The sequence below is a fragment of the Argopecten irradians genome, chromosome 5, assembly GCF_041381155.1.
Source record: "Argopecten irradians isolate NY chromosome 5, Ai_NY, whole genome shotgun sequence".
NCBI classification, from domain to species: Eukaryota; Metazoa; Mollusca; class Bivalvia; order Pectinida; family Pectinidae; genus Argopecten; species Argopecten irradians.
The window spans coordinates 38,338,021-38,365,665 of record NC_091138.1 but is presented as its reverse complement, the minus strand read 5'-3'; the positions used below and the strand labels follow the sequence as shown (position 1 = coordinate 38,365,665).

Below are 27,645 nucleotides of genomic sequence, written 5' to 3'. Positions count from 1 at the left end.
GTGCACCTTTCCTTGATGTGTGAGGACTTATTTAGGTCCGTCATTTCTAAACAATAAAAATACAATTAAGGGATTACAAGGAATTAACACAGCGAGCTACGGGATTTAACGACTTGGAGAATTTTCCGAGAATAAGGTGAGTGAAACTGGTCCTACAGTAAGTACAATAATTGTCATCGTATGATATGACAGTACAGGAAATTACTGTGTTACAGGTACAATAGCGATCTACTGTCTCACCACTGACACTTCCCAACAGGGTCATCTCATTGGTTAAACAATCTAGAGGGTAAACAATGGCAAACATGAGTGTGCTTAAGATTTGATATAACTGTATATATAAAAACCTAAATATTATAAGTCATTGTAATTATTGTAATGAAGTCAAATTTATTTTATGATACTAAGCTTTATATAAGATACGTCTTAATTTGGTAATGCTATTTTTTGTCCACAAACGTTAATTTAACTTTGCACGTCTTGCAAACAGTTGACTAAGCATATTTAAAACAACGCATTAAACGTGGGATTGTATTGACTCATCCAAAGATAGGATATTGTAATAATATCTGCATCTCTCAATGCATGATCGTAAAAGGCGATTAAACTTGGGAACCTATCTTTTCTCTTCTTCTTAATGATTTTGTCTTTCCTAGCGTCTGCTTTGGCACTGTATCACTTTTGAAATCGCATTAAGCATTTGCCCTCATGTGAGTAAGGTAGTGAGTTCTGTCTCATGCCCAAGATACATTATAACGGTAGGGGACGACTGGTTCGCGTTATCAGTATAATGTGACGGAGGGGGTATTGTTGTTATGCTGTCCGGTGTCTCTGGTAGTATGTATCACGGTAATAGCACTAGAAAATAGACAAGATTTTCCACAAAGATACACTACCCGAATGTACTGCAGACTCCCGAATCATGGACTTTCAGACATGCAATGCACTGCACACAATTGTCCTGGATTTTAAGATATTATGTAACAGCACGCCACTTTTGTAGCTTTTTGATACATACTTGCAACCTGTGACCACACACTTCAAACTCTAAGCCTGTAGCACACTCTGACTGCACGCAAGCTTTGGCCGCACACATATAATTTGTGACGACACAGTAATAACGTATGACGTCATACTAACGAGACGCGTATACCTCTTTGCGACCCAATGACATGAAATGCTTCTTTTTCTGTGGACAATTGGACATTTCAGTTAAGGACCTCATAACGTAACACGTGACGACACACTCATCATCAATAGATCCGTATCGGCACTATTGTTCCAATGTCATTTACGGTATTACTTTTTATTAACGACGTGTATACGTAATGAATCTTAACGACACCTCTATTACATGTAACTATACAGCCGACTATGACGCATTCGAGAACAATTTAACCTTCAAAGTTAAAGATCTCTGACGACACGTTTTTCTAATCGGTTTTGACATTTGTGACGACACAAGTGTAACCTATGACGAAATAATGTCCCATTATATGTTCTAATGGCCTCTATACAGTTTTAGTTAAAAGACAACCGACTAATTTCATTTGTTGATAGGCATTCGACGCACGAGAACGATCATAGGAATAATTAATTCTTTGTTATTATGTTAATTCATTTCCAGCAAAGCCTATTTTAATTAAATCCTCGCCCACCTAAGTCGGAAATCCGCTTGTATGCGTACATCAAATATACATACGTAAAATGTATGCTAAAACGACAAAAACATTTTTTCACTTCAAATTATATGGAAATGATAGAGGATTAGTGTTATTTTGACCTAGTTATGTTGTACGATATTATAATTGTCATTTATCTCTAGTAATGCGGACGTCTTGTTTATAAATATCGGACACTAAGAGGTGAGATAGTGTTTAGATGGAACCATATCCCGCAGACATTTCGTATAGTCCCGATCATTAACACGAAGTCAGCTACCTGTCAATCAAGTTTTTTACCTGATGGCGATATGTCATATACACCTGATTTACCTGTCGCCGGACTCGTTGTTCTCATTGCCCTATGTTAACAGCGAGGATTTGCGCCATTATAGATACGTACTCTAGATTTGGCAGTATCCATTCCTCATGTCGTTCGCGCATTTCACCATATCGTACAATCACTCATAATTATACTCAGCCCATTGTACTACAAGTGCCCACTAAGTAATGGTAACCGGAACTAGCCACTTAATGTTGTGTATTTGTCGGTATGACCAGCGAATAACATATATATTTGATATAAAATGTGTAAGATTTTGTGTATGGACAACGATTCACAGAGGACACTATTGTCTCTTAATGACCTCCAACGCGATGATAAGATACTTTTCAAACAAAGTTTCCAACCGTGGTGGCGAAGACTTGAAACAATTTATCTCATCAATCTATTAAAACCTAATGCACTTGTTTATAGTACATAGCTATCGACTACTCGTTTGTTCTACTACGCTCATCTATTTTATTATATTGTAACTGTCAATATCCCTGATGTTTTAGTCAATAAGATGGATTTTTTCATTGGATACAAATTATTTTATCGGTTATCACATGACGTTATATCAACCAATTTGAAGCTTATATAATATAATTTTATAAGAATCGTGTTTAATTATTGTTCTATCCATGGATGATACTGTTTATCTATCTGTATACAAAAGTAGACTACACGTGTAATCTTTGTAAAAATATATCTGTATACAAAAGTAGGCTACACATGTTATCTTTGTAAAAAATCTATCTGAAAACAAAAGTAGACTACACGTGTAATCTTTGTAAAAATCTATATGTATACAAAAGTAGACTACACGTGTAATCTTTGCAAAAACATATCTGTATACAAAAGTAGGCTACACATGTGATCTTTGTAAAAATATATCTGTATACAAAAGTAGACTACACGTGTAATCCTTGTGAAAAATCTAACTGTATACAAAATTAGACTACACGTGTAATCTTTGTAAAAACATATCTGTATACAAAAGCAAACTACACGTGTAATCTTTGTAAAAACATATCTTTATACAAAAGTAAACTACACGTGTAATCTTTGTAAAAACATATCTGTATACAAGAGTAGACTACACGTGTAATCTTTGTAAAAACATATCTGTATACAAAAGTAGGCTACACATGTTATCTTTGTAAAAATATATCTGTAAAGTAGACTACACGTGTAATCTTTGTAAAATTCTATCTGTATACAAAAGTAAACTACACGTGTAATCTTTGTAAAACATATCTGTATACAAAAATAAACTACACGTGTAATCTTTGTAAAAACATATCTGTATACAAAAGTAAACTACACGTGTAATCTTTGTAAAAACATATCTGTATACAAAAGTAGACTACACGTGTAATCTTTGTAAAAACATATCTGTATACAAAAGTAAACTACACGTGTAATCTTTGTAAAAATCTATCTGTATACAAAAGTAAACTACACGTGTAATCTTTGTAAAAACATATCTGTATACAAAAGTAAACTACACGTGTAATCTTTGTAAAAACATATCTGTATACAAAAGTAAACTACACGTGTAATCTTTGTAAAAACATATCTGTATACAAAAGTAAACTACACGTGTAATCTTTGTAAAAACATATCTGTATACAAAAGTAAACTACACGTGTAATCTTTGTAAAAACATATCTGTATACAAAAGTAAACTACACGTGTAATCTTTGTAAAAACATATCTGTATACAAAAGTAGACTACACGTGTAATCTTTGTAAAAACATATCTGTATACAAAAGTAAACTACACGTGTAATCTTTGTAAAAACATATCTGTATACAAAAGTAAACTACACGTGTAATCTTTGTAAAAACATATCTGTATACAAAAGTAAACTACACGTGTAATCTTTGTAAAAACATATCTGTATACAAAAGTAAACTACACGTGTAATCTTTGTAAAAACATATCTGTATACAAAAGTAAACTACACGTGTAATCTTTGTAAAAACATATCTGTATACAAAAGTAAACTACACGTGTAATCTTTTTAAAAACATATCTGTATACAAAGTAGACTACACGTGTAATCTTTGTAAAAAAGCAAAAGCTATTAACAACTTGAGCTGTTTATTTAGTATTTTTTTCTAAAAGAAAAGAGAAGGCATGATAAAGGTTTTGTTGACAGATATATATTGTTTCATGTCTTCCTACCTATCTTTGTCACGTTAAGCAATCATAAAACTCAAATCAAGACGAATAAATCAGTGTTATGTTGTATAATGTATTCCTTTTCTAAATTAAATATGTTAATCTTGTTATTCTGTTTTAAAAGTTTTCAACCACATCGGCTATTGTGAACACCTGATATTGCTACCACAGTTATGAATATCTTCTAATGTTTTATGGACTTGATTTATCGAATTAAAATTCCTAGTGGAGTTTATGATCAAATGAAGACAGTGGTAACAATTCTAAAATGGAAATGAAATGATATAAGTATTAAAGTAAACCAGTAACATAACCATGAAGCAAAAAATGGCATTAATGCATTTTTCTAGATCCTTTAAGAAACATAAAATATTGACAAATAATACGACATTATCAATTAATTATTTTGATTGAAACCGTTGAAATTGCAAATGGTATAGTAATACCATTAAGTAGGTACAATATGTACGCTGTTCCCACACCTGAGCCAATGTCACACAAGTTAAACAAATGCAATATATAACCACCGAGGAGTTGGTGAAAAATTGACAGAAGCATACACCTAATAAGGTAAACACACTTCTCCAAGAGCGATTTCAGTAGTTCTATATAAAGGTTGCTTTACTCCAGTGATAAGGACCAGGGTTTTTACAAGACGTCCGACCACAATGTATAATGGCGGAAGTGACCAAGTTTGAACGTTTTACACACAATTCACCACAGTGGCATAGCATATCACAATGAAGCCAATTAACCTTACTTCCATTAGAACTGGTTTGTGTCCGATATGTGAGTACTCTTAGACTGAATTGTCGCTTTTAAAACGGTGCCTTTATTTTATTACCATTTGATATTTTCAATTGGTTGTTTTAATGTCCCTGGGAAACCGTATATGTTTTATTATATACAATTTACCTTACATGTTGCGTTTAAGTATGTTATTTTGCTCCTTCGTTTTTGAAAATTACAGTTTGGCCCTAAAAGAATTAAAACAAATCAATATTTAATTGTTTCTTGTAGCCTCCACATATTCACCTATTATGACTTTTAAATTAAACGAAAATAATGCCATAACATTTATTATTACCTTTACATTCAACTTTTGATAGATTGAGGTGAAAAAGGAATTACATTCGAAATACTTTTTTTCGTATTTGGTGTGAGTTGATGAAAGTATAAACATTGATTAACTATCTAACAAAATTAATTTTATTATGTATTTTAATAAATATTACTAAATCACCAACACTACAACTACAATGCATTACCTGAAGTTAAAATATATACCAATTAAGTGATATTTATACCGTAACACACTAAGATACATCACTTATCAAACAATATTGAATAATGATTAATGTGTTAATAAAGCAGACGAACAGCCAATCAACGTTACCTTTTGTAAAACAAAACCAATATCTTGCATTTTGATTAGGCTTTTGCAAGATGTTTCAATATTAGTCCATGTCAAGATGTTCTAATCTGTGTTAACGTTTTTGATATTTATAATATCTTTTACGAAAATCATTTGAAAACAATCAATATCGTCTTGTTCATGAAATGGTCTCCTCGCTTTGCCAGTCTTATTTCGAAATATATTTCCCTCTGGTCTAAAATAATTCTAACTACTTCTATTTTTCAGCTGATAACAAAAAGATGTTTTTTTGTGTTGCTTTCTTTTTATAATGCTTTCCATTTAACCAATATCACAATAAAATATATTAGAATGTTCTTGAATTACTTAATGACAACCTCTGAAGTTTTGATATTTACTTAAATGTAGTATTTCTTTGATAATGCCAAAGCAGATTATTGCTGTGGGTTTTCATCTGCATACTGAATCTTATTGTTTTCATTGGAAGTACAAGTGTGTATGATTTCCGACCCATGTCATCATGATCCGATCCCTTACCCAGATTGTCAAGTAAAAGTTGTAGTGACATCAATCAATCCAATTTTTAATTTTAATAGAAAAACCTTGATAAGAATAACTGGCATGACGAAGTTATACCTGTTTAGAGACAAGGTCGTCGTGCGGTAGATACAGAGAGCGTTAGAACTGTACCTGCTACTCCTATTGCATGACAAAATATAAGAAAGGCGACTTTTAGAATCTTATCTTTTCTCTTCTTCCTAAGCAACTTTCTCCTTCCTAACGGCTCCCTTGACACCGCCTCAATTTTGGCGTTAAGTTGAGCGCTTGCTCCTTAGAGGTAGGCTCTTGGTTCTGTCCCATCGTCGAGACACACTAAATTCAATTAAAGTGATAATTTCTGCTCCTTTATTTAAAAATCCAAAACACGAATCTACCGCAATCTCATCGCATTTCATACACGCAACACCACATACATAGGAGGCCGTCCTTACATGACCCTGGCTGTTAATAGGATTGATTAATCAAACACACATATTTTTTCTTTTTCACCGCAGTCCCACTGTGTAACCTTACCAAGTGCAGTTGGCAGTCATATAGACAATGAACTTCAAGCGTTTTTTATGACGTCATTATCATTGTGACGTCACAATTGTCGTGCCAGCAATAACGGAAAAGCTGCTGTCCAAATGGCTGTTCCATCCATGACGATAACTAATGATTATTTCATTAAGGATGCAAAATCCCTTGGGATTTCATCATAAAATTGTAACCAAATGTAAATATAAGCATTGAACGTCTTTCAGCGCGCATCATGGAATTTGCCTCTGTCCGGTTTGCATTCATATTGACTATGAATGCCAACTGAAAGACGTTCAATGCTTAAATGAATGTATTCTCATTGCACATGCACTATATACTGTAATTGTTCTAGATCAGAAACATGTATGGGTAAAATTAATACCGGGTTTCATATTAACTCAATATATATCGGATTTTTTTCGTTTGCCCTACAAAAGGTCGATGGGTCGTAACGGTTATTTGACAAATTTTACTATATAAAAGCAAACTTGCAAGATTTTTTAGGAAACATTCAGTAAAGTTCTGCCTTTGAAGACTCTCTTCTATGTCCCCAGTGGTCGGACTAACCTGCTTTAATAAATATGATTGTGCTGCTCCAGAGAGGTTTCACACCAAACATGGTAGTGATCCGTTAAGGATTAAACATTTGAATGAAATAAATAGTCTTACGCACGACGAAGGACATTTGCAAAGGAGTATTCTGACATTTGGTCAGATGATCTAAAATAAACAAGAAACACTGATACAATACGAGAGGAAGTAATGGCCGAGTACAGTGAAAAGCGGTTACAAAAAACTATGTATTCTGTCTTTCCTTCGCTAATTCTAGCAGGAACCTTGCCGTTAACGAAAAATTTAGTAAAATAAACCGTCACCAAAATCATAATAACCTCGTATTAATACTTTAAGGAGACTAATACAAGTAACCCGTTATTTGGGGTTTGAAATCATAACACTAGACTTTTCATAGACCTTTCATATCAACCCCTTTATTGTGAACATACAAAGGTACCAACAAGGTTTGCTTCAAGTTATATGTGCCGCAACGTGGCGAAATTTTTGACATGTTATTTTCGATCTTGATCGCTTTGCCTGCAATGTTGTTTGTACTATTAAACGGAAAACTTGTTAGCATTAGGGAAAGGCCCACTGCACCTTCTGAACAACGAAAGAAGCATTTAAATTATCATTCTTCAAAAATGAATTGTCATAAGAACTATGTCAGCTAACTGTGACCAGAACAATGCGTCAAGCTTTCCTACCATCGCTTCCTAATAAATAATACTGTATGGTAGCCTTCTAAGCTTTTTGGGAAGCTAATACTTGTATATAGTTAGAATGGAATGTGTCGCATGTGGTGAACGGGTGTGTGTTTGAAAAACTACTGTAAGTTTGGATTTTGTGAAAATCTTGTTAATTTTATAGTGCTATTCGTACCTCGCCTATTTGATTTTAAAATTGGAGTACTTTCGATGAAACAAAATAATTACTAATCGGCAACAAATGGAAAGTCACATTTTACCATTATAATAAGCTGCAATATTGTAGCTCAAAAGACTTTTAGACAGAAAATAGTGTCGTCTTTAGAGCTACAATTGGTGCTTATTAGTGCTAATGGAGCAAAGTAATGTTTATGCAAACCATAATAAAACGTTTGTTTGCATTTTTTCGTACTTGTTTGATATCGCTTACCTACTCGACAATAAAACTTAACCACATAAGATATCAAATCCTCATCAAGGCATTATTTTTTACATATATTATATGAAGATCTTTTTGAAAGGAATTTATATGACGTCTTGTGAGCGGTACGGTATATATTAAGAATGGCAGATATGTTTGTTTTGGACAAAAATAATACATAAATGCATGTTTACGCATAAAATAATCAGAAACCTACAAAAAGTAAAGAAAACTGTGTCTGAGTGATTTTCTGAGGCAGTGCTCCACTACGACACATAATGACCAATTCCTACCCGGCCGAATGGTAAAGTAGGCCGGGTACGTATATTCGTACTAGTACTACATTATAATAAGAAAATATGGGACAGCTTTCTTTCATATACCTATACCTATAAATATTTAATTCATTATGTCACATTTAATGAATTAAATATAAAATAAATCCGTGGCTAAACTGTGGATCAAACTGTTCAACTCCGTATGACTTTCGGTGCAACCTTATAAGTGGTTATAAGGGCGTGAAAGGCGTGAAGTATGAAGCACTTCTAAAGTATTACGTGAAAATTTAAGAAAACACTATCTTGAACATTCAGGCCGGCACACTAACAGGTAAAGTTAGGGACAATATTAGATTCATATCGGAAATTTGGGTAAACAATTCATCATGGACAAGATGCTTGTTTGTTTGTTTGTTTGATAAAATTGAACGTCTTATTAACAACCTGGGCCGTGTACGAACGGTCTCCCATGTATGCAGTGTTTTGTGTGTGTGAGGTGAGCGTTGTGTATTCGTGTTGTGTCTTCTTGTATGATGGAACTCTTGCCCTTTTTATAAGGGCGCAGCACTTCTAAGATAACACATACATGAAACTATAAGAAAAAACACAATCTTTCAAATTCAATCCTACACACTGACAACTTCAGTTTGCGGCCGCCATTTTTCCCCACTGTAAAAAAATCCCATCAGCGTGAATGCGGTGCTTTGAAGTCAGCTCATTATATAATCAAGCAGTTCAAACGCTTTTATGATCCGACAAACGTAATCTTCGTCTGGCAGAAGCTCAGTGCTATTGCTCTTTATTTGCAAGCGTTCAAGTGATAGACCACCTTCCAATGTAATCAGCTGGCCAAAAACGGAATATCTGTTACAGAAATAAAAAGTTTCTTATGTGGATTTCCTTTACCAAGTAAGGGTTTGAGGTGTGAATATATGAATAAAAAATAAACAGAAAATTCGGCTCCGTCATTTCCATAAATTGAACGTAATATGACTGACGGCAAGGCCTTAAAGGGCGCAGCCAGATGTTTTAATATGAATCATGCACGGCATAGGAAGAGCGTAACTTATTTATTTTATTTTCTATTTCATGTAAAAGACATAATTTAGAAATAAAAGGACGCACTTTAAACTATAGAAATATATGATGTAATAATTGTCTAGCATAAGCTCAAATAAATGAACGCAAAGATTCGGATTTCTCTGTGTCCATTCAAGGCCTGGAGTGCCGCGTATGCGAATCCTATGATTTAGAGCCATTTGTTGACATTATGTGATGTCATGATTCCCTGTGCTCATCTTCGCCTTGGTGGATATGTTGACTGCATTCTATAGCTTTTAATTTTTAAAGTGTTATTATTATTATTAAAAAATAATAAAAAAAAAGTTTAATTACTCCTGTTTTGCATTTGCATTAGTTAAATATATATATGTACTGGGGAGAGCAGTACCTGAGCAATGCACAACCTCCCCATACATTTGTATGTATGGAAAAATGGCGGCCGCAAACTGAAGCTGTCAGTGAGTAGGATTGAATTTTGAAGATTGTGTGTTTTCTTATATTTTCGTGTATCTGTTACCTCAGAAGTGCTTCGCACTTCTAGCCCTTCGGGCACGAGCGCCCTTATTAACATTGCGTAATTAATGATTACTGAAACATCTGGCTGCGCCCTTTAAGGCCTTGCCTTCCGTCATATTAGTACTGTATCACTGAAGCTTTCCGCCGAAGACACAAAGCAACACACCCCACCCGGTCGCATTATACTGCCAGTTGGGGAATCAGTTGCCCCACCTCCTTAATTCTGAACGCTAACGGAATGAATACTTTATAGACTTTATATGTGTGTCTCGGCCAGGGGACAGAACCCGGAGTCTACCTCACAAGAGCGCTCAACTGAAGGCCGAAAGTGAGGCAGTGTCAATGGGAGACGTTAGAAAGAAGAAAGAGAGTTTAGAAGAAGAGAAAAAAAATAAGATCCTATTTTTTTTATATTTATTTGTTTTGTGTGTGTGAGGTGAGCGTTGTGTATTCGTGTTGTGTCTTCTTGTATGATGGAACTCTTGCCCTTTTTATAAGGGCGCAGCACTTCTAAGATAACACATACATGAAACTATAAGAAAAAACACAATCTTTCAAATTCAATCCTACACACTGACAACTTCAGTTTGCGGCCGCCATTTTTCCCCACTGTAAAAAAATCCCATCAGCGTGAATGCGGTGCTTTGAAGTCAGCTCATTATATAATCAAGCAGTTCAAACGCTTTTATGATCCGACAAACGTAATCTTCGTCTGGCAGAAGCTCAGTGCTATTGCTCTTTATTTGCAAGCGTTAGAGTGATAGACCACCTTCCAATGTAATCAGCTGGCCAAAAGCGGAATATCTGTTACAGAAATAAAAAGTTTCTTATGTGGATTTCCTTTACCAAGTAAGGGTTTGAGGTGTGAATATATGAATAAAAAATAAACAGAAAATTCGGCTCCGTCATTTCCATAAATTGAACGTAATATGACTGACGGCAAGGCCTTAAAGGGCGCAGCCAGATGTTTTAATATGAATCATGCACGGCATAGGAAGAGCGTAACTTATTTATTTTATTTTCTATTTCATGTAAAAGACATAATTTAGAAATAAAAGGACGCACTTTAAACTATAGAAATATATGATGTAATAATTGTCTAGCATAAGCTCAAATAAATGAACGCAAAGATTCGGATTTCTCTGTGTCCATTCAAGGCCTGGAGTGCCGCGTATGCGAATCCTATGATTTAGAGCCATTTGTTGACATTATGTGATGTCATGATTCCCTGTGCTCATCTTCGCCTTGGTGGATATGTTGACTGCATTCTATAGCTTTTAATTTTTAAAGTGTTATTATTATTATTAAAAAAAATAATAAAAAAAAAAGTTTAATTACTCCTGTTTTGCATTTGCATTAGTTAAATATATATATGTACTGGGGAGAGCAGTACCTGAGCAATGCACAACCTCCCCATACATTTGTATGTATGGAAAAATGGCGGCCGCAAACTGAAGCTGTCAGTGAGTAGGATTGAATTTTGAAGATTGTGTGTTTTCTTATATTTTCGTGTATCTGTTACCTCAGAAGTGCTTCGCACTTCTAGCCCTTCGGGCACGAGCGCCCTTATTAACATTGCGTAATTAATGATTACTGAAACATCTGGCTGCGCCCTTTAAGGCCTTGCCTTCCGTCATATTAGTACTGTATCACTGAAGCTTTCCGCCGAAGACACAAAGCAACACACCCCACCCGGTCGCATTATACTGCCAGTTGGGGAATCAGTTGCCCCACCTCCTTAATTCTGAACGCTAACGGAATGAATACTTTATAGACTTTATATGTGTGTCTCGGCCAGGGGACAGAACCCGGAGTCTACCTCACAAGAGCGCTCAACTGAAGGCCGAAAGTGAGGCAGTGTCAATGGGAGACGTTAGAAAGAAGAAAGAGAGTTTAGAAGAAGAGAAAAAAAATAAGATCCTATTTTTTTTTATATTTATTTGTTTTGTGTGTGTGAGGTGAGCGTTGTGTATTCGTGTTGTGTCTTCTTGTATGATGGAACTCTTGCCCTTTTTATAAGGGCGCAGCACTTCTAAGATAACACATACATGAAACTATAAGAAAAAACACAATCTTTCAAATTCAATCCTACACACTGACAACTTCAGTTTGCGGCCGCCATTTTTCCCCACTGTAAAAAAATCCCATCAGCGTGAATGCGGTGCTTTGAAGTCAGCTCATTATATAATCAAGCAGTTCAAACGCTTTTATGATCCGACAAACGTAATCTTCGTCTGGCAGAAGCTCAGTGCTATTGCTCTTTATTTGCAAGCGTTAGAGTGATAGACCACCTTCCAATGTAATCAGCTGGCCAAAAGCGGAATATCTGTTACAGAAATAAAAAGTTTCTTATGTGGATTTCCTTTACCAAGTAAGGGTTTGAGGTGTGAATATATGAATAAAAAATAAACAGAAAATTCGGCTCCGTCATTTCCATAAATTGAACGTAATATGACTGACGGCAAGGCCTTAAAGGGCGCAGCCAGATGTTTTAATATGAATCATGCACGGCATAGGAAGAGCGTAACTTATTTATTTTATTTTCTATTTCATGTAAAAGACATAATTTAGAAATAAAAGGACGCACTTTAAACTATAGAAATATATGATGTAATAATTGTCTAGCATAAGCTCAAATAAATGAACGCAAAGATTCGGATTTCTCTGTGTCCATTCAAGGCCTGGAGTGCCGCGTATGCGAATCCTATGATTTAGAGCCATTTGTTGACATTATGTGATGTCATGATTCCCTGTGCTCATCTTCGCCTTGGTGGATATTTTGACTGCATTCTATAGCTTTTAATTTTTAAAGTGTTATTATTATTATTAAAAATTAATAAAAAAAAAGTTTAATTACTCCTGTTTTGCATTTGCATTAGTTAAATATATATATGTACTGGGGAGAGCAGTACCTGAGCAATGCACAACCTCCCCATACATTTGTATGTATGGAAAAATGGCGGCCGCAAACTGAAGCTGTCAGTGAGTAGGATTGAATTTTGAAGATTGTGTGTTTTCTTATATTTTCGTGTATCTGTTACCTCAGAAGTGCTTCGCACTTCTAGCCCTTCGGGCACGAGCGCCCTTATTAACATTGCGTAATTAATGATTACTGAAACATCTGGCTGCGCCCTTTAAGGTCTTGCCTTCAGTCATATTAGTACGTTATCACTGAAGCTTTCCGCCGAAGACACAAAGCAACACACCCCACCTGATCACATTATACTGCCAGTTGGGGAATCAGTTGCACCACCTCCTTAATTCTGAACGCTAACGGAATGAATACTTTGTAGACTTTATAGGTGTGTCTCGGCCAGGGGACAGAACCCGGAGTCTGCCTCACAAGGGCGAGCGCTCAACTGAAGGCCGAAAGTGAGGCAGTGTCAATGGGAGACGTTAGAAAGAAGAAAGAGAGTTTAGGAGAAGAGAAAAAAAAGATCCTATTTTTTATATTTATTTGTTACATTCTTTTTGATAATACAATGATCGTTGTCATTGATCGCAGGTTATTTAATATCCATTTGAATCTTCAGAAATGTTGCGCTCGCATTTTAACCTTCCTTACCAAAGGTTAAGTCGGTTTCGTTATTTTCAGCCATAATATTTTACATATACATGATATATAGGAACACCGTATTATGTTATCAATGAATGTGTTTCGACAGTGAACAGGATATGTGTTTTCGGGCTCCTTCACCGATTAATGATCGACACTTTACCATTAATAATGTAGACGAACGTATGAATGACTACATACATCAACAGTTCATGTATCTCATTAGCAAGGAACAATGTGGCCTCAGTCCGAATACATTAACGTGATAGATTGTTAAGTCTGTGTGTATCTGGAACTTCATCCTAGTCGGGAAAAAAACTTTTAACCACATAATAAAATAATACGGTTTCTCGGATTTTGTGTGTTTTAAACATTAGCGGTTTTCATTCGACTGGATGTTATGCAGAACAAAACCTCAAAATGCCATAAATGCGAATGTTCTACTATCACAATGAGACTTAATGCAGATTTTCGATATCTAATCTATAGCTCGTCGCGTAGGCCGCATGTCCACAAGTACAGTTCATGGTCTCCATTCTCACCCTATAAGGTCGCGATAAAACAGTCTTATCAGGCATGTAAAACGTCAATACTGATTGGATGATTAAACGGATTCTGATTTCACAAATTTTACTAGCCAATCAGTGTTGAGTTCACAAAAGGAGGTTGAAGTGATATAATGACCAATTTCAGAACTCGGCCAAATTGCCCGGTATGATAAGTGCGGAATCTATTGAACTCTTGACCAGTCGTTATATCATTGTTACTAAATTTAGCCCCAATGATATTTAACCTACTAAAACCTATACGTGATCTGTAATGAACCAACCCCATGGTTAAAAAATACTTAGCCATGATGTGTCATACTTATTGAAGCAAGGAAGTTGGTGATCTAACGAATGGTGATTGACGAGGCTAGTGACCAATTGCCCGAGAAATGTTTTATTATTATTGTTTATCAAGACATGTTCACTTATATAAAGGCTTGTGGTAACATTTACCAATATTAAATTTTATTTTAACTTTTATGCTGAGTGAAAGCCGGAGTTCTAAGTGAAAAAAAAATATTGCTTTAAGGTCAGTACCGTGCAGTGCATCAGTCCCTGGGTCTCAAATTCACAATCCAGAGGATCACATGAGGATTTTTATAAAGATTTTATAGACACAATTATAATACAGAAAGAAACACCCCAGAAAAGTACTAGCATCACTAATTCAACCATTTCCACATACGCAAATAGAATATTGGTAATGTATGAAACAAGTTTTAATCTAAAGAGGAGAGCGAGGTAATGGCTTTGTAAACGGAGATGACGGCGATGTAAGGAAGAGTCGGTGATGAGTAATGCTATGATATCAGGACGAAAATTTTATTATTGGCAAGTAATAGAGGAAGGAATAAATGTATTGTGTTTTCATATCTAAATACATGGTCTGATCACCAATCAGACAGTTTTAAACTGATAATAACCTTAAATGACCAGTGAGCTTATTCCATTACTAGTCTTCCATCGTCTGTCCGTCAATATCTTTAAGTCGTTACTAGTCATAGAGTTCTACATGGATTTCGACCATTATTGGAACATCCTTAGGAGAAGGGAAGTAATCATTCGACCCGTTTTCAGTTGTTTGTATTGCCTTAATTTTTTTATTCCTTGGCATAACAAGCTAGGTCTTGGTCCTTGGTTAAATATCACTGACGGAAGTTCTAGAATTAGAAGGTTAGCGTTAAAATCTGGTTTCGGTTATCTCGACCACTTGGCCACCTTGACCCAGAGATTGAGGCCATGTGGGATAATATAGAACATTTTCATTACTCGGCCATCAATGGCCTTTATAAAGAGTGCCAACAAAGCAAAATTTGTGTATGATGTCGATGTAGAAGGGTTTAATAACTTTATGCAATGTCATGGAGATAAGATAGCCCGTCAGTAGTGCTGTGTAACACCATTTAACCATTCGTTTGATATGCAGCATGTCATATATAAATTGATAGAACTATATTTAACCAAACGATGAATTGATTAGCATGTTTATTTACAAAAACGAATGTGAATTTTTAGCATATATTAACCTAAGCCGAACAAGAACAATTGGAGAAGGCAAAATCGTGACGCTTTCTCATGACCGCTTGTCACTGTATCATACAGTAAAGAGTAACCCCTCTCTGTCTATTTGTGGCCACATATTGATGATTCAATGTGGGCTGTGTTAAACCACTTTATTTTGTCACAGATCTTCATGCAAGCATATGTATACTCCGGCGTGTTGCCAAGAACAACCGACTTAACAATACCAGTAGATGAAATAGTTTCATCGATAGAATGGGATACACAACGATCAGTCCAAAATTTGAATCCATTTCAAATATTTTCATAAAAATATATTTCCATATTAATCAATTTTTAGAATGTTATATTCTTCAGTAAATTATTACACACTGAAGTAAAGCCCAGTCATTTCTTGACGTTTTGAACTCTGATTATTGTATTAGTACGCCAGAGCCTAACAGCTAATGTTAATACCTGAAAATATCATACATTGGGCTTAGTAGCAACATATAGGTACTATGCAGTGACAATGTAAATATTGACAATATAACTTTCTATATTGTTAATGCTTTTAAGTCATCCTCAGGAGAGATATATGTATTGATCCTCTCGATATAAGGGTTTAAGTTTGCTTTTACATTGGTTAAAATAGCACAGCAATTATCATTTCATCGTCCTATTAACGGCTAGGTTGATTAAAGACATATACCTGCGTTATAAGTGTCTGTGTGTTTTGGGAGACTGCGGTATATTAGTGCTGTATCTCTTCGTAATAGTGGAACTCTTGCCGTTTTTATGGTGTTATGAAGCATACTGCCAAAGACATGGAGTAACTGAGGGACCTTGTCTTGATTCTGTGGCAGACCTTGTTTAAAGTGATGACTAAGTCATTCATTCAATGTTGCAGAATTAATTATACCCCCACAACGACGTTGGGTGGTTGGGTTTACAGGAATCAGTTTGTCTTTATCTGTGTCTACTTTTGTGACCTTAGAAAAGTTTGTAATACTGTTGCGCTTTCTTATGTTCCAGATGAAACATTACTACAAAGACTCGCTCTGGCTTTTGTTTATGTCCATGGTGTTTGGTAAGTATGTATACCGATTGTTAGCATTAACTATATAATATGTTTGTTTTCACAATTGAGAAATGAATATTTAGTAATTTACACGCGTAAAATGGTATCCCATCGATTTCAAAACGAAAATACGTAAAGAATTCATTACTTTACGGTGTCGGCAATTTCATCACGATTCATTTTCTTTGGAATAATATTAATGATACAAGGATTAGTGTTGTCAATAAATCTAATTTTTCTTGATTGCAGGGGCTTATGGTATGAGAAGGGTATGTTATTATACAAACTGGGCTCAATATAGACCTAAGATCGGGAAGTATACTCCGGACAACATTGACGATCGATTATGCACTCATATTGTGTATTCATTCGCTAAACTAACAAATCATGCACTGACTCCGTTTGAATGGAACGATGACTCCACGGAATGGTCGAAAGGAATGTGAGTATTGCAAGGTATTTCTTTTAGATGTATCTCATGAGAGCTGTTAAATAGGCTGGTATATCTCGTAAACCAAACTATTTTCAGAAAATTTAGGCATTCACTTTACAAGATGTCTTTTGTTTAGGCTTAGGGACGGCCTCCTTCCCCTGTATGCAATGGGTTGTGTGTGTAAATGTTTGGCAGGCTACAGTATGTATTCGGGTTGTGTCTCCTTGTCGTAATAAAACCTTTTCCCGAATAACGAGAAACATAACACAGCCTTGTAAAACACTGACGCACAACCGAACACACAGGGAATGTGGCTTTTGGAATTTAAAGCATAATAATTGAAATGTCCGCAATTCAGGAAATTCCATTTCCTTTAACGTTCAACATTCATGCTGCTTGAATTGATGGTCCATGTAACCAAACAACACGATTTTAACTATCATTTTGTCTGATAATCTGTTAACCTCAACGGTACAAACAATGACTTCTATTTATTACTTGCATCTATCAGGTTCGACAAAGTCAATGATTTGAAGAATGTGAATCCCGAATTAAAGACTCTGATAGCCGTTGGTGGGTGGAACATGGGCTCTGAACCATTCACACAAATGGTTGAGACTCCTGCCAACCGCCGCATATTTATAACCTCTGCTGTAAAGTTCATGAGGTCACGTGGCTTTGACGGTCTCGATCTTGATTGGGAATATCCTGGAAACAGAGGTAGTCCTGCGGCAGACAAAGCAAGGTTCACCAAGCTAGTCAAGGTGAGGCATATTCTAACGCCATTAATAAGCATTTGAATATCAAATTAAAATACAAACATGAGCATATATCATACATGTGAACATAGCCCAACGGTGAGCAAACGAGAGCATAAAAGATAATTTACGCTTAAGTCTCAATAGGTCTTTTGTATATGATATATCTCAGACGCCAATTTCTACCCCATCGGAAAGAGATATTTAGGCTTCCGGTGGCGGTAAGATTTCTCTGTCTTACCCAGGGCAAGACAGCCTGCACGCGTCGAACATATTCGCGTGATAAACCGGAAGTTGTAATACTTCATATGCAAATAGATATTAACCTGTGCAGTCCAATTGGACATTCTATGTCAACCTTGAGTTTATGCTTCACGCACCTACTAAACTTTGACATGATGATCATCGCAGTCGAATGTCAACCTGTCTTCACTTATTCTGTTGTACCAGCGAAAACGCTGTATTTAAACGGTTTGATTCAATTTAAATTTCTTTGACTTGAAATATTTCAAAATGATTTAGATTCTTATTTGTCATAGTACAGCGGCTTTAACAAAGGTGTTGAGTATTAAAAAAGTCTCCAATTTGACACAGTTTAATAAATAAATAAAGGTATATGTCTTCGCTTTTTTCAATCGCGTAGGTAGATTTTAACTGTTTTGGAAACTACATTGGCAGAAAAAGGATCATTCCCTACCTAGAGAGTAGGATAGGAAAATATCTACCCTCGGAAGAGATTCACGGCAGTCTAACCCTCGGCAAGCCTCGAGTTAGCCAATCTTGAATCTCCTCCTCGGGTAGAGATTTCCCTGTCCTACCCTCAAGATAGGGAAAGATTATATTAGTCTCTCATTGTTGTCTGTCGCTGTAAAACAAAGAGGTCTAGGAATATTATGTTAGAAGTATGCTTGAATTAAAAGCTACAAATACTGTTCAAATAAGAAGCGACTTTGATTTTCATTCTACAAGACAGACATCAAATGTGATTAACAAGAAAGGCGTCAAAGAATTAACATTCAAGACTTCTAGTATTCAAAAAGCTAAGATATTTCGAACCTTCGAACGCTGAAGTGACGGGCCTCAAAGAAGAATGAGTTGGGACGACTCTTACAACTTATCAGTTCGTCTCTATGTCCCAATATGTATCATCTGTTTGTATATCTGATGAGTGTCTATTAGTGATTTCAAGCAAATAAGGATTCACTCAGGAAGGTGTTTTTTTAAATAATAGAAAAATCAAATGAGTTTTTAATGCTTTTAATATTTTTGTTTTAACAACAATCAGGAACTATATGATGAGTTTAGTAAGGAGTCAAAGATCACGGGCAAACCACGCCTTCTTCTCACAGCTGCAGTGGCGGCAGGGAAGGAAACTATCGACAAAGCATACGAGATAGCCGAGATAGGCAGGTTAGTTCAAACTCTGAGATATCGCTGGTCTACTTATAGAGGAACAGGATGTTAGATCAACGAAAAACTATAGACATTTACTTAATGTAAATAGAACACATAATCATAGAAGTCATTAATTTAAACTTTTAAAATTTAAACTAAGGCATTATTTTAAGACAATTACTATAAATTATCGAAAATATCATTCATCAGATAAAGTTATCGCCATATATCCTTCCATACATTTTATATGTTTATCATTTTGATATTGCATCAATCTCCAGTTTTGCCAAAATGATTCAATTCCACTATGTTAATGGCTGACGCGATCACAATTTCATGGGAAGTGTGAGAAAAACTGAAAAAATGTTACTACATATTTCATTTATAAAACAATAAATCAAATTATAAATTAATTAATTAATAAATTCATTAAATCTCTGCGATCACATGTACTAGCGACCATATCATCAAGCATTGATTGTCACCGTGAAATAATAATTTAGTCATAACGGATAAAACATCACAGCGTTGATAATATGAAGGATGACTGAGCGAAAACATCAACACGCGAAAGTATTCATGTTTCCGGTACTATAATCTATTGCAGATACATGGACTTTATCAGTGTGATGACATATGATCTTCATGGAGGCTGGGAGAAAAAGACAGGCCATAACAGTCCATTGTTTAGGGGGAGATGGGAAAGAGGAAACGAAAAGTTCCTAAATTTGGTAAGTTGATGTATTGGAAAAAGGAAACATTTGCAGCATGAATTTGTTTGCTATTTCCACTAATATGACGTGTCTATATTGAAGAAGTGGAAAGTAAAATGTTTGGTTTTCAAACATTTATACCTTTAATGTCTACTTGAGAAGCAGTCTCGAAGTATATATAGATTATGCATTATAGATATATGTAAAAACCCTTTTTCTGTATTTTAGTTTCAAGGATCATTGCACTCTTGGTCTTTTCTACTACCGGAGACGAAGACAACAAAACTTAATTTGAATTGTCTTCTGTTTGTTCTCTCTAAAATCTCATTGCCATATATTGGCCGGATGGAAATATAATTTAATCCATACAGCCTTGGTTTTACAGGCATGGGCCGCCGACTACTGGTTTAAGATGGGAGTGCCCAAACATAAGCTAAACATCGGGCTCGCAGTGTATGGCCGATCTTTTACCCTCACTGACCCATCTGAGTACGGTGTAGGTGCCCCCGCAAAGAAAGGAAAAGGAGGAAAATTTACCCGTGAGGAAGGATTTTTGTCATACTATGAGGTATGGCAAAGGCCACTAGCATATTTTGTGAAAATACGCTGATTCTGTTTCACTTTGTCATGTACGATTGACATCAAAACTGACTAACCATTATGAATAGTCAAACCGGTCCATGAAGACCACCCAAGGGACAGAGAAAATGATTTTATACTTAAGTAGTGTTTAGACACTTCGGTAGAGATGTATGAAAATTGGTCACTTGGGACAGTAGAAAAGTGGTCGTATTAAGTAAAGCAGGTGGTCGGTGTGACAAGTGTTACTGTACATGTATCAGATTTGCCTATATTTACACGTTCTTAAAAAGTATATTTGATCAACCAGAATTTCTAAATCACCAATTACTCACTTAATTGAATTGTTGCACTTGTCTTCAGATCTGTGAGAAGAGAAAGAAGCCTGGTGTGAAGACCTATCTAATCGAAGACCAGAAAGTACCCTACATTGTAGATGGTGATCAGTGGATTGGTTATGATGATGAGACGAGTCTGACCACAAAGGTAATGTATATATGTCAGAAGTATCAGAGGAAACCTTTATATAGTCTGAGGACAAAGGTAATGTATATATGTCAGAAGTATCGGAGAAAAACTTTTATATAGTCTGAGGACAAAGGTATATGTCAGAAGTATCAAAGGAAACTTTTATATGGTCTGAGGACAAAGGTAATGTATATATGTCAGAAGTATTAGAGGAAAACTTTATATAGTCTGAGGACAAAGGTAATGTATATATGTCACAAGTATTAGAGGAAAACATTTATATAGTTTGAGGACAAAGGTAATGTATATATGTCAGACGTATCAGAGGAAAACTTGTATATACTCTGAGGACAAAGGTAATGTATATATGTCAGAAGTATTAGAGGAAAACTTTTATATAGTCTGTAAGGTAATGTATATATGTCAGAAGCATTAGAGGAAAACTTTATATAGTCTGTGGACAAAGGTAATGTATATATGTCAGAAGTATCAGAGGAAAACTTTTATATAGTCTGAGGACAAATGTAATGTATATATGTCAGAAGTATCAGAGGAAAACTTTTATATAGTCTGAGGACAAAGGTAATGGATATATGTCAGAAGCATTAGAGGAAAACTTTATATAGTCTGAGGACAAAGGTAATGTATATATGTCAGAAGTATCAGAGGAAAACTTTTATATAGTCTGAGGACAAAGGTAATGGATATATGTCAGAAGTATCAGAGGAAAACTTTTATATAGTCTGAGGACAAATGTAATGTATATATGTCAGAAGTATCAGAGGAAAGTTTTATATAGTCTGAGGACAAAGGTAATGGATATATGTCAGAAGCATTAGAGGAAAACTTTATATAGTCTGAGGACAAAGGTAATGTATATATGTCAGAAGTATCAGAGGAAAACTTTTATATAGTCTGAGGACAAAGGTAATGTATATATGTCAGAAGTATCAGAGGAAAACTTTTATATAGTCTGAGGACAAATGTAATGTATATATGTCAGAAGTATCAGAGGAAAGTTTTATATAGTCTGAGGACAAAGGTAATGGATATATATCAGAAGCATTAGAGGAAAACTTTATATAGTCTGTGGACAAAGGTAATGGATATATGTCAGAAGTATCAGAGGAAAACTTTTATATAGTCTGAGGACAAAGGTAATGTATATATGTCAGAAGTATCAGAGGAAAACTTTTATATAGTCTGTGGACAAAGGTAATGTATATATGTCAGATGTATCAGAGAAAAACTTTGATATCGACCCTTAACGAAATTATGGTGGGTTTCTGGAATCTGTCTGTAACATCTTAACTGTTGGACCAATTTCATTGGAACGTCACAGTAATTTATACAATGGTTATCGTTTTGAAGACAGTGAATAACTGAAATTCAAATTATAAATGTATTTTCTGTATGGATAATTGTGAGCATATTTGATTCATATTTTAAAATCAACATCTCATTTAGTTGTTATAGTCTCAAATAAGGGGAAACATAGTAATTAGACGGTGGCTTTCTAGCTGACACTTTGTCACTAACATATTGGGGAATATATTTAAATCTCCATGTTTTTCATGCCTTATCCTTTCTTTAGTAGTATAACAAAAATGACATTTATATACGGATGATAATGGTAAACATGCCATTAAGACAGTGCACTAATGCTTCTTTGTTCAGGTGAAATATATAATAAACAGTGGATTTGGTGGCATCATGATCTGGTCATTGGATTTAGACGACTTCACTGGATCATGTAACGGACAAAAATACCCACTCATCGTCGCTATCAACAAAGCATTAGGGGTTAAAATGCAACGCCCCAAAAAGGTACAAAGGTAAGTTCCGGAATAAGAAAGTCCAACAGTGCCATATCCGACGATAAAGTTTAGTCAATATCTAAATCTTGTCTAACATCCTCGGAATCTTCTTTGCAATTGTGGTTCTTGCATTCTTGTAATCTACTGCTTGGATGGTCATTCCCAATTTTAAATGGAGCTTTTTGAGTGAAGTCAAAGTTAGGTTCCAACTAGTCTTATAAAGATGCGTACTTCTGCTTTCACCTCTCCTAGATGTAGGCTAATATCCTCGGGATTTTTCTGGCAAAGTACATTTTATATCGCAAAACAAATCTATGAATGAGTGAGATCCTGGTGCGTCCAATATCTTGAAGTTCTACCATTTAAAGTTTACTAGTCCTATTTGGTTATGTACCAGTAGTCGTATTTACATACGTATTTCTGCTCTCGCCATTCCTCATCGTCTGATGGTGTCTTGTTGTACTAACATCGTTTTTTAGTTATCCTACTGACGGTAGGCTATCAATTGTAATCTGACGTCTATCTAATCTATACACCCAGACAGAAGCTGATTCACGTACAGACAGGACCAAGCGCCAGATCCCAGACCAGTGTCATCAGACCACCAGACCTGCCCAAATCACGTGAGTCAGGTTTCCATTTGACTGTTTAAACTCGTACATATCTATATTTGGTTTAAATTAAACTTTTCTGAGAATTGCCATAAATTTTCACAGAAAGGGAACCCATTCCATGTAAAGAGGGCAATATTTAAATTGTTTTCCTACGTTAAGTCCTAGTTATGTAACCCCATGGAAATGCTGCCCGAAATATAACCTATAACCAAGGAGATTCTCTTTTTTTTAGCTCCCGCAATATGCCGGTGTAGCTAGAAATCTCTCTTAAGATATCCACAATATACCATGTAGCCAGAGAATATAGCGTTAATTTGATTGGTTGAGCGTTTGATTAGCAATCCATCTGTATTAGTCGAGGCAATTATTTGAGTTAAGATTAACATTTTGTTATGTTTCAGTTCTTTAGATCACAATGATATCAACGAATTAAGTTTTTATTATTATTTTCAATCAGAAAGAAACTGCCACTTACCGCTGAATTTTACATTGTATGAATTCGTGAATGTCACATGATGTTGTATGACTTAGACGTTGCTGAAGGAGATTTGTATATTTATTTTTATTACAGGTGATATACGACCAAACACGCCTAAAAGTTCTATATGTGATGGGGTACCAGATGGTTCTTTCCTTCCTCACGAAAACACATGTAAGAAGTTCTTTAGATGTCTTGGTGGAGTAAAACTCGAGTTAAGTTGCTACGGAGACTTGGAATTCAACAAAGTTAAAAGTAGATGTGACTGGAAGCAAGATGCAAACTGTTCAATTAAAAAAAATATGGCTACACCTAAAAGACCAGTACAGAAGGAGACAGTCCGTGCAAACATTAATACCGTTGTATCTGCCCAAAATAAACCGACATGGGACCAGGGGCCCAGGACAGATTTTCCTCCCGCTCCTCCAACAGATCTTCGTCAGATGCAAAGTGTACAGGAACTACAGCGCCATCTGGTGCAACCTGCAATTTCCATGGAGCCACAGGTGGCACAGTCTCTGCTTCCTTTAGAATCACAGGTAACACAGCCTGTTCACAGTCTTGAACCCCAACAAGAGGTTACAAATTTGTGGGACACGTCTCCAAACCAGCCCCAGTGGGACCCACCGCAGTCCCCTGGTCCAAACTCTTGGGATATCGCCAATAATGCAATGGTTCAGGACATGACCCCAACACCAAGTCTGCCCCAAACGGGCATGTTCCAGGAATCAGCGCCAAACCCGCCACCCGACACGTTAAGTGCCGGACAAGGAACACAGGCACCGTTACACACAAATACCCCGGTCACCGCCATAGAATTAGCACAACTTTTTGAAGGCGCAACCCAGTTATTAAATAGTAAGTTACCGCTTGTATATGTTCCCTGGTATTTATTTGGTTAATTTCCAATCAGAAATGATACATATATCGGAATGGAGTTTTCAAAATAAATCACCCAAAGCTTAAAATGAAACCTGTGCATGCGCAAATTGATGAAAATATACCTTCAACTATTTTGATACCATCCATTTTGTCCAGATGATTTTTTATATCAATATGAATAGAACACGTACTCACCTCACTCTTAATTTGAAGTTGGTTTGCATAGAAGTTTTGAACTTGTACTGGACTTTTAACGGCTATTTCATGCAATCTTATGCTTCTCAACACTTTTAGAAAATCCTTGTTTATCTTTTCACATCATCCTTTACATGACATTTCCCTTCATCAGGTATAGGTAGCAGTCGCAGAATTTCGATAAAAGTCTGTACAGAATCTATTTGTGAGAATAGAGTGTAAGTTCTGACAATGCCGCCATGTTGCATCAACTTGTGTCACGTGATCATTGTCTATCTTTTGCTTAGCGCGCTTCTTATACTAACGTCACGTGATTAGTAAAAAGTCACGTGATCACCTGCTTGACCACTGCGTTATGTATCAATATCACACAATCACTTACATTGTATTTGTAGTGATGCACTGTGAGACTGTTTCCAGTACTTATGTCTTTGATTTAATCACGTTATTTTGTTGTCATTGCATTCCTTGTGCTAAAGCTTTGGCTTGCATATATCACATCAGCACAGCTGTCCGTCTGGAAATGCACAAACACTTACCAGTAACCAGTAGGACTGTAAATAGCACATGTCTTATTCGAATCAACATTTGGGTTCACTCCCAATGCCTTTAACAGTGATAATTTCTATTTCTGCTTGGCGCAGTCCGGGAATAGGACGACCGAGAGGAGTTCCCGGCTCGGTGTCTTTGCCACTATGCTTTGATGAAAGAGCACTACATATTAGGCAGCTCTACACTATTAACTCATAATCTACTACTCTACTCGCCTTCACGTGTCAGACTGTAACTTCTTTTCCTATCCTTATACCTGATTATCTGTACTGAAGCAGCACACATCCTCCTGTTTTGCACGCCCTTGCCACTTACTATTTCTTTCAGATCCTAATGTGATCATAACTAAATCTAAAACGGAATTTTAACATTTTATTGAGATTTACGAAATGAATAAAGAGTCAATTTTAATATTGAGGTATTTAAGTGTGTCAGATTTCTTTGATCAGAGGTATGGAGGGTTTTGTTGTGATTTTGAATAAGAAAATTCTGTCATTATTTTAAAAAAAAAATATATAGTGGCGTTATTCTTAAAATGAAAGAACGTACGAATCAACAAATTAACATAATTTCAAAACAATGTCTTAACGAAACTTTTCTTTTGTCATTTTTTGCAGATTTTGGAGGAACTAGTGAATTTTGTCGAAGCAAAATGAATGGCATCTACAAAGACCCACGTTCATGTGATATGTTTATTGAGTGTTCGCACGGCATTACGTATCGCACGAGCTGTGGTCCCGGACGTGCGTTCCATCCACAATTCCTCATCTGTGACTATGCATTTAACGTGGAGGGATGTACATAGTGGTGAAACACGCTAACAACGATGCTAAAATATTGTCTCATTTATCTAAAAGCTATCGTATTTGCGTTGTGTTTGTTTTCGTATATTATCAGATTTTCTTAAATAATGTTCATAGGGTTACATCTGTCGAGCAAAGAGAGATTGGTACACATCGACCACTGAACATCTGTTCTATCTTTTCAGTGTTGGTTAAAACCACCGATTGTGATACGTTCAATCCATTTTTACATATATCCGGTTGCAGAGACGGTCATGCATACGCCCCTACCATGAATCTCACTTGTTAAAGCTTTACAGTTTCATATACACTGATATCACGTTACAGATGGGTTTAAAAGATGACGAAAAGTCATCTAATACAATTTTTTAGTTACTTCCTTTTCTATCATCCGAACCTGAATGCTGGTGAGAGTTTTTTTCTGTCTACCATACTGCTTGATAGGTATAAATATATTAAAAACACAATAAACCATTCTGATTTATCAGAGTTACTTCCCTTTGTTTAATTTCGTCATAAACGAAGGGAAGCAACTCTTTCAATCCGTTAGTGCTTGCTTAGATCAGAATGCAAGAAGATCACTTTCATTAAATTAAGATAATAATGTTTAGTTTTCATATGACTACACATGGTGTTTACACCGAATATAACCGTACGGATCATATCTCGTTCAATGTTTCATATTGGACAAACACGTTTTTTGTTGTTTGTTTTTTTTTTACTACGAAGTCATCTTCGGACAGTCAAATATTACCAGACGCTGGTCAGCTTAAGATTTCCTGTACTTTAATCGATGCACAACGAAATTCGTATATTTCACGATACATACAGATATGAAACATAATGTCTTGTGTTAAATAAAGGAAAATAAAAATAAATAATCCAAACATCTGTTGTTTTTTATCATATTTTTCAAAGCTTTTTAATGTATAGAGAAGTTTATTTTCCTGTCTCTCAGAGTTATTCAACCATGTACATCAGGGCTACGCTTCATTACCATGATATTTTAATTGTACACGATGGATATTATTAAGATCAGACTACAAAATAATCCAACCTTGTTAGTAACTAGAATTGCATTGGCTTAAAAATATATGTTATCATA

General features: G+C 35.6%; 1 protein-coding gene across 2 annotated transcripts; it reads left to right on the top strand.

Moving 5' to 3' along the window:
• On the top strand, positions 1-27,421 carry LOC138323775 (chitotriosidase-1-like). 2 transcript variants are annotated; one of them, XM_069268610.1, is made up of 13 exons: positions 1-136; positions 16,808-16,862; positions 17,103-17,295; positions 17,798-18,050; positions 19,330-19,454; positions 20,047-20,170; positions 20,538-20,720; positions 21,095-21,217; positions 22,877-23,034; positions 23,557-23,639; positions 24,202-24,966; positions 25,340-25,403; positions 26,355-26,517. In XM_069268610.1, the coding sequence occupies exons 2-13, from the start codon at positions 16,808-16,810 to the stop codon at positions 26,368-26,370; spliced, it is 2,142 nt and encodes a 713-aa protein (XP_069124711.1). In that variant the 5' UTR covers positions 1-136; the 3' UTR covers positions 26,371-26,517. The 2 variants fall into 2 exon arrangements, with proteins under 2 accessions (XP_069124711.1, XP_069124709.1); XM_069268608.1 differs by lacking the exon at positions 25,340-25,403 and having other exon boundaries at positions 26,355-27,421.
• The last annotated feature ends 224 nt before the right edge of the window (positions 27,422-27,645 follow it).

Excerpts from the sequence above, each read along its gene's own strand:
- LOC138323775 (XM_069268608.1), top strand. The coding sequence starts at position 16,808 with ATGAAACATTACTACAAAGACTCGCTCTGGCTTTTGTTTATGTCCATG. Across the intron at positions 17,296-17,797 it reads ACGGAATGGTCGAAAGGAAT|GTTCGACAAAGTCAATGATT; the intron begins GTGAGTATTGCA and ends TGCATCTATCAG. Across the intron at positions 23,640-24,201 it reads ACCAGACCTGCCCAAATCAC|GTGATATACGACCAAACACG; the intron begins GTGAGTCAGGTT and ends TTTTTATTACAG.